Source organism: Perca flavescens, chromosome 14 (genome assembly GCF_004354835.1).
Source record: "Perca flavescens isolate YP-PL-M2 chromosome 14, PFLA_1.0, whole genome shotgun sequence".
Taxonomy (NCBI): Eukaryota; Metazoa; Chordata; class Actinopteri; order Perciformes; family Percidae; genus Perca; species Perca flavescens.
In genome coordinates, this window is record NC_041344.1 from 24,306,609 (window position 1) to 24,313,757 (window position 7,149).

Sequence of the window (7,149 nt, forward strand, 5' to 3'; positions counted from 1 at the left end):
CTCCTCTCGGTCTGTCACAGCAGCTACTGAAGCAGTGTTATTTAACGAAAACACTGTTGCGAACCTAGAACTTCTTAGTTAGCAACACAGGGTAGTTTAACTTTAACTTTGCGGCATTAAAACATAGGATACTTTTATGTTTTTGCCTGAAAATCAACATTTTTCCCCCCCTCCCCAATATGTCTATGGTAGGCTACTCACTGACTGACTTTAAGGATTAGGTTGTAGTCTTAATTGGCACGCCCTGTTCTGATACAGGTAGGCTACTTAGTTTATCTGTGACGCCTCAGTGGATGGGTTTTTCTCTGAAAGGTATCGACCTATAGGGCAATATTTAGCTTACATAGGCTACAATATATTAAACCTGTATGATGCATCCAAAATAGCTGCATTATGCATGGCCACAAAATCAACCCATTGCTCCCAGAGGGCAGCATGTCTACAGACGAGGTTGTGATTATTTTGATAAGGATAAGGATTCTGATCAAACTGTTGGCTCTATCTGCAGACCGAGGGAACAGGGAGTGATTCACCCCCCCCAGCCCCCTGCCTGCAGCCCCCATGCCGGGCATTAGCTCCACCGCGTCTCATTATGAAAACTGGGACATGGACCACCTCGACCACTACCAACATTATTTCTACGACGACCACCACGACCCGGACGAGGATTTCTTCAAGTCCACAGCGCCCAGCGAGGACATATGGAAGAAATTCGAGCTGGTACCGACCCCGCCCATGTCCCCTATCCGGGCGGTGGAAGGGTCTGGCAGGGTCGGGCTGCTGTACCCGTCTCTAGGGGACAAGCTGGAGTGGGTCTCTCAGTTCTTAGGCCAGGAGGATGAACAACAGCAGCAGCAGCAGCAGCAGGACCTGCCCTGCAAGCTGACTACGACCAATGACTCCTTCGGGAACCTGAGCTCCATCATTATCCAGGACTGCATGTGGAGCGGCTTCTCGGCCGGACAGCAGCTGGAGAGAGTTGTAGGGGAGCGCTGCACCTCCTGTCCCGGGACAGGCGGGACCGGGGCTGCTGCAAAAGTCGCAGCCGGCTCTGCCGTTCCATCCCCGGGGAGGGCACAGTGTGCCCTCGCCGACGCGTCGGGCCTCAGCGGACCGGCGGCGGACTGTGTGGACCCGGCTGGGGTGCTCACTTTCCCGCTAACCGGTGGATGCAAGAAACCAGTGTCCTCTGGTTCCGAGTCTCACACCGACTCATCAGGTCAGTAACAGGCGGAATATGCAAACCTAATGTTTTCTGGAGTAGGACTATAGAGAAGCATGTTCATAGCTCTTCTTTGACTTCTAGTTTGTCTGTGGTGAAGTGAGCTTTATCAGTTGTTATCCTATTTGCTGTAGCCTATGTCTGTGATAGCTACTCAGTAGGTAGTTTAGTGACTATAACCACACCTTTTTTTTTTATTATTTATTTTTCTCATGGTATTTAAATAATATTCCTTTCATTTTCCAAACATATGTCTACTTTGTATTTCATCATTTATCTCTATTTGCATTTTATTCAGTTTTTTTGTAATGGTGACTTAGGACTTTATTTGATCTCAAATGTCATTTAGTCAATATTATATAGCAACATTGCTTATTATCTGGCAATTAGGGTTCGCATGGCACATGATGACTGCATTGCGTTACCTTGGTGCATGCAACACATGCTTATGGCCAGACACGCCCATTGAAACATCTGCTGCTTGGCCTGGCTCCAGCAGACCAGCTGCTACCTCTCCCTGTTCCTCCAATCTGACTTATGATAACAATATCCTCTCCACACTCCCTGGCTCAGATTTTCACATGAATTCAAAAAGAATATTAGGCCTATGCATTAATTTTGGAAATGTGTGAAACATGGAAGGGAGGGAAATCAACCCTGTTTTTAGTTATGTCTAGCCCAAATTTTCCCTGACTCCAGACCTATACTTTTTTCCAACCCCTAAATCCCATATGCTTGAAATTGGTATGTAGGCTGCCATGTGATGTTGAGCTTGGACCATGCATAATGGTGTGTGGAATGTCACAAAGGGAACTTGTTGCTGCATTCCTCCACTCAACAGGCTGCAGCGCCAATTGTGTCAGTGGGTGGATTAGGTCCGAGCCAGCCTGGGCTGTGAATAGAGTGGGATCAGCCGTTTTAGGAGGTCGGCTAGGCGTGCGGAATTCTTTGACAGGAGTTTGAGGCAGTATTTCACACCTTTTTTCAGGGGGGTAATATGCATACAAAGAAGAGGAGAACGAGCAGTCATAGGAAATGCATGATACTTATGCTCCAATAAAGAGCCATTACAGGGCTACTCGAGGCAATCAATTCTTTGTCCTCTTTTGTCATATAAATGGTGTCGTAAATAATAGGCAGGCAGCCCCCCCCCCACCCACCCCCCATCCTGTCTTTACTGTGTTACTCATACAGAGATTACTAATTTCTGAGCAGGCCAATCCACAGAGGTCCAATTACTTTAAAAGTGTGTTTCAATTTACAGGATTATTGAAAGTCTCCCAGGAGTCAAGTCAATGAGACCTTTCCTCATGTTTAATACCCTGTTTCCACTCTAGAAAATAGAGCGGCAAGTGGTTTTAGACATGCGCAGCGTTGAATATTAGTCGTCTCATTTTCACAAGAAGAGTTGTTGATTTGCACCACCTGTGCTTCTTATCCTAACTCTGTGTGTGTGTGTGTGTGTGTGTGTGTGTGTGTGTGTGTGTGTGTGTGTGTGTGTGTGTGTGTGTGTGTGTGTGTGTGTGTGTGTGTGTGTGTGTGTGTGTGTGTGTGTGTGTGTGTGTGTGTGTGTGTGTGTGTGTGTGTGTGTGTGTGTGTGTGTGTGTGTGTGTGTGTGTGTGTGTGTGTGTGTCATTTTTACAGAAGCATTTAATTGGTTTAAGGATGCAGGGGGCCAGGGTTCCTTTTATGTGAATCATCTTTCCAACTTCAGCTGTCCCCCTGCAGTCACCGGCAGCTATTCTGTATAAGCAAACATGTAAGTGATTACCATCTCTTATGCCCTTTTCAGATGACGAAGATGACCAGGATGAGGATGAAGAAGAGATCGATGTGGTGACGGTGGAGCACAAGCAGCAACGCAAACCTCGTCGACGACTGGTCAACGCCCGCAAGCCGGTGACCATAACGGTGCGCGCTGACCCCCTGGACCCCGGCATGAAGCGTTTCCACATCTCCATCCACCAGCAGCAGCACAACTATGCCGCTCCCTCCCCGGACACCATCCCTCCGCCGGTCGAGCCGCCTCGGAAGAGGGTCCGGCAGGAGGCCTCCTCCCAGGCCCCCCAGCCACACCACAACTCTCATTACCACCAGCCCCGGGCCGGCCACGCCCCTCTGAACTTAGACAGCAGGAAGTCTCATGTGACCACGGCCGGAGTCCGGTCCGAGTCGCCTAACCTCAGCGCTTGCTCTCCTACCTCCTCCACGTCGCCTTCGTCTCCCCCACCTTCCTCTTCCTCCTCTTCCACCTCCCATTCCCAAAGCTCCCCCTCCAAGCCCCACTCCTTCTGCCACCTCTCCAGCCCCCAGTCCTCGGACTGCGAGGACACAGACAAGCGCCGGGCGCATAACTTCCTCGAGCGCAAGCGAAGGAACGACCTGCGCTCGCGTTTCCTGTCGCTGCGGGACGAGATCCCGGGCTTGGCGGACTGCCCCAAGACGCCGAAGGTGGCGATCCTGACCCGAGCCACGGAGTACTTGCAGCAGCTGCATGCCAGCGAGAGGCAGAAGGCTCAGGAGAGGAAGCAGCTGAAATCCAGGCAGCTGCAGCTGCTGCAGAGGCTGGCACTGCTCAAACGCTCCTGAGCCGGGGGGGACGGGGGTGGGGGACGGGGGTGGGCTGTCACCACACACGTACACTCCCAGAACTGAACAGGACTATATGAAGGAGAAAAGACACTAATGTTCACTTTTGAATTGGTCACGTTGGAATAGTGCGGGTGGGATTTTCTTTTTTTTTCTACGTTTGTGGTTTGCACATTAGCTTCTGAGTGATTGACAAGGCCGTAAACCAATCTGATCTTAATGGGGCATTTTACGGGCAGATTAATATGTCCATGGTAACTCAATATAGGTTTGTCAAAACGGTTACATTTCCCCCTTGCTGAAAAAATGTTTAAAAAGCGTTGCTTGCTACGGGAAGACTTGCTGCGAACGCAGCAGCTTCTGGTTGATGCTACAAGTGTGCTGTGTACCTGCTGCATGGTCGGGTCAGACGTTGTTTTTTCTTGATTGTGATAGGGCTTGGTGTGCTTGCACAGCAGAGATGTCTCCTCTTTCTGTCGGTCATCTGTCTAAAGGTCTCCTTCACATTTCGTGTTCTTTAAAGACCCATGCTCCTTAGCGCTTGGCATATACAACTTGCACATTTTGTCATCAAGTAAAGCCTCGTTTCTACTCTGTTTTCTCTTTTTTTTCTTTCTTCTTCACAGCATGTGATGACCTCTTACCTCCCTTTTTTTCTTTTCTTTTTCCTTCACACTTTTTCCTCTTGTCAGCAGTTGGAAGTTTCTACCTTCATGCTTGCTGTTGATGGGAATGCAGGGGGCTGTAGTGGGTCTGTACTGAGCCATGCAACAATGATGTTACAACTGGAAACAATATGTTCCGCACCTCCTGGAGTAGCTCAGGTTAAGTCCCAACTTCTTTGCCTGCAGGTTTCCATTCAGTGATTTTTCTTCTGGCATCATAAATGTTTCAGCAGCAGCACCATGCCCACAGCAACGAGCAGTTTTGTAGCATTATTTAGAGAAAATATGTTGCTCTACAGCCACTGTTTTGAAATGTATCATGTTTTCAATGCAAAAAAACAGATTGAGATCTTTATCAAGATTTCACTTGATCTTTATTATTGTTGTGCCATGGAGACCAGCCAAAAAGGTAAATGTTGGCTTCAAATTATCAACCAAAAGAAACCATTTGAGAATGGCTTAAAATGAATAAGCGACATAAAAAAAGCCAATTTTTGCCCAATGAGGTCCAACTGTACATGTTTGTAAATTGTTTTGCATTTGATGTAATGCCTATAGAAGCCTTTCAATGTACGTATACTATCCTGTTGGATGGTATGTATATAGTTCCCTTACTGTACAGTCCCCTCCAAACCAAAACCAGAGCTTTCTACTATACTCATCCTACTTTGTGTTCAGTCCTGCGTCCTAAACCGGGGCCAAGCTTGCTGGCTTTTCAAAGATAACTCAAAGCTTCTATTTTTGTTAATAAAATGATTATGAAAAATAATTCTAATAAAACACTTACTGAACATTGATCACACTAGACACTTTGTCACAACATTGTTTTTTGTTGTTGTTGCAATGCCTACTTGTTTTCTTTACTGTTCATTATGTTTTCTGTCTCTGGTTTTTTTTTTTTTTTTTTATTTGTAAGAGTTGACAAAAGTTTTATACTATATTTTCCTACAGAGTTGTGTTTCAGTGTGAGCTAATGACTGTTTTTGTTATTGTAGCTGGCAGGGCTTTATTGGTGGTTATGCTGAAAATTGGCATGTATGCTCTGCTTTCTCTCTGTGGAGTGGCAAGCACCTGAATGCTCCTGTATTCAATCCAATCGCTGTAGCTGTAGCACTCTCTCAAATCTAACGCGGGTGGTGGGGAGAACGGGGGACTTAAGAGGATCTACCGATTAAACTTCTGGTTGTGTGTAGCCTTTAGTGACCTTAATGTTACTGCTTTCTCTCTGCTTTTGTTTTTTTTTTTGTTTTTTTTTGCAAGCCTGGTGCTCCCTATTGTTCCCAAAAGCCATGCAACAGAACACTGTAGCCCTGGAACTAGTACTGTAAATAACTGGGTCATGATGACTAGCATGCTCTGCTCTTAACCAGCACTCAGGAAAATCCCACGTAGCCTGTAGCTCCTGTGATAGGGCATTAGGCTGTGCTTGAGGAAAACACTCCCTGCTATAATATGCTGTATGTAACAGTGCCAGATACAGACAGACAGGCAGGCAGGTAGACAGACAGACAGAGAGCATTAGATCAGGGAAACCATGATGTACTTGAACAAATACTTCAGGATATCATCATTACGTTCCCCTTTTGTTCTTTTGAATTAGCTGTAATGCTCTTTCTGCTAACTAATTCAGCACAAACCACCATTAGCCCTGTTTTTTTTTTTTTTTTTATTTTTTTTAAGATAGGCTGCACCCACAGCAGTGGTTTGCCCATTTTGGTTTTTTGTTTGACTTGTATGGGTCACTGGTCTCTGCTGTTTTCGCGTTAGCAGACTGGTGCTTACTTACTTTGGGAGTTTAACTATGTTGAGTTTGAAGCCTTGTTTCAGCACTTTGTTTTTCCTGTACCTCATAAGCCTCTATGTATGAAGAGTAAGTCAGAAAAATAATAAATTCCTGGTTTGAGATCATACATGACCTGTTTGCCTTATCTGTTTGTCTCTTATATATATATATATACACACACACACACACACAGATAATTATCATCTAGCTTTCTAATTTAATTTCTAGCTGGACATACCTACAATTAAACCCAGTTCCTTGTTTTGAACTGGATCAGAGTATTATTGTTTTCCATTGAAACCACCTGTACGAGTGAACACACATCTCCCTCTCCCCATCCGCCATTTGTTTTAAGCAGTCTCTAAGGTAACTGATTCTGGCATCCTTGCCATGGCAACAAGCATCTTTGCTCACTGCTGCAGAGATCCCACAGTTTCCATAGAAACAGTTATAACTATGCTGCCATCCTCCATGTAAATGCATTTTATAAACATCATAAATGTTATCAACAGTCTGATCTGTTCACAAATGCATCAATAAGAAGAGATGAGTCTGTTCAGTTCATAGATATAGGTCAGTTATTGACTTTTTTCTGTTTTACTGAACTGGTTTTGATCCAGTTTATTAAAATGAAAAGCTGCAGGTACCAATCAGAGAGTTTAGTTTACACCAGTAAGGCTAAAAAGTGAAAATAATTATACGTTTTTAGTCTCATAAGATGAAAGACCCTTTACATTATCCCCCATCAATCAATGTTGCCACAGTAACGGCTGCCTGTTGCCTAGTAACAGAGCCCACCTCTCAGCTCAATGCCCACTGCGCATGCGCGCTGCCGTCAGCTGGGTGCCGAGGAAGCAGCATCATGGCGGCGTCCGCTGGTAGCGTGCAGT

At 45.8% G+C, this 7,149-nt stretch overlaps 2 protein-coding genes across 2 annotated transcripts in view; both read left to right on the forward strand.

Moving 5' to 3' along the window:
• The first annotated feature begins 547 nt into the window (after positions 1-547).
• On the forward strand, positions 548-3,811 carry myclb (MYCL proto-oncogene, bHLH transcription factor b). Its single transcript, XM_028598311.1, has 2 exons — positions 548-1,219; positions 3,015-3,811. The coding sequence occupies exons 1-2, from the start codon at positions 562-564 to the stop codon at positions 3,809-3,811; spliced, it is 1,455 nt and encodes a 484-aa protein (XP_028454112.1). The 5' UTR covers positions 548-561.
• A 3,290-nt stretch (positions 3,812-7,101) lies between these two features.
• trit1 (tRNA isopentenyltransferase 1) overlaps positions 7,102-7,149 on the forward strand; it is a 44,558-nt gene continuing 44,510 nt past the window's right edge. Inside the window, exon 1 of the mRNA XM_028597649.1 lies at positions 7,102-7,149. This exon is cut by the window's right edge and continues 131 nt beyond it. Within this exon, the coding sequence (XP_028453450.1) occupies positions 7,122-7,149 (28 nt within the window). The 5' untranslated portion in view covers positions 7,102-7,121.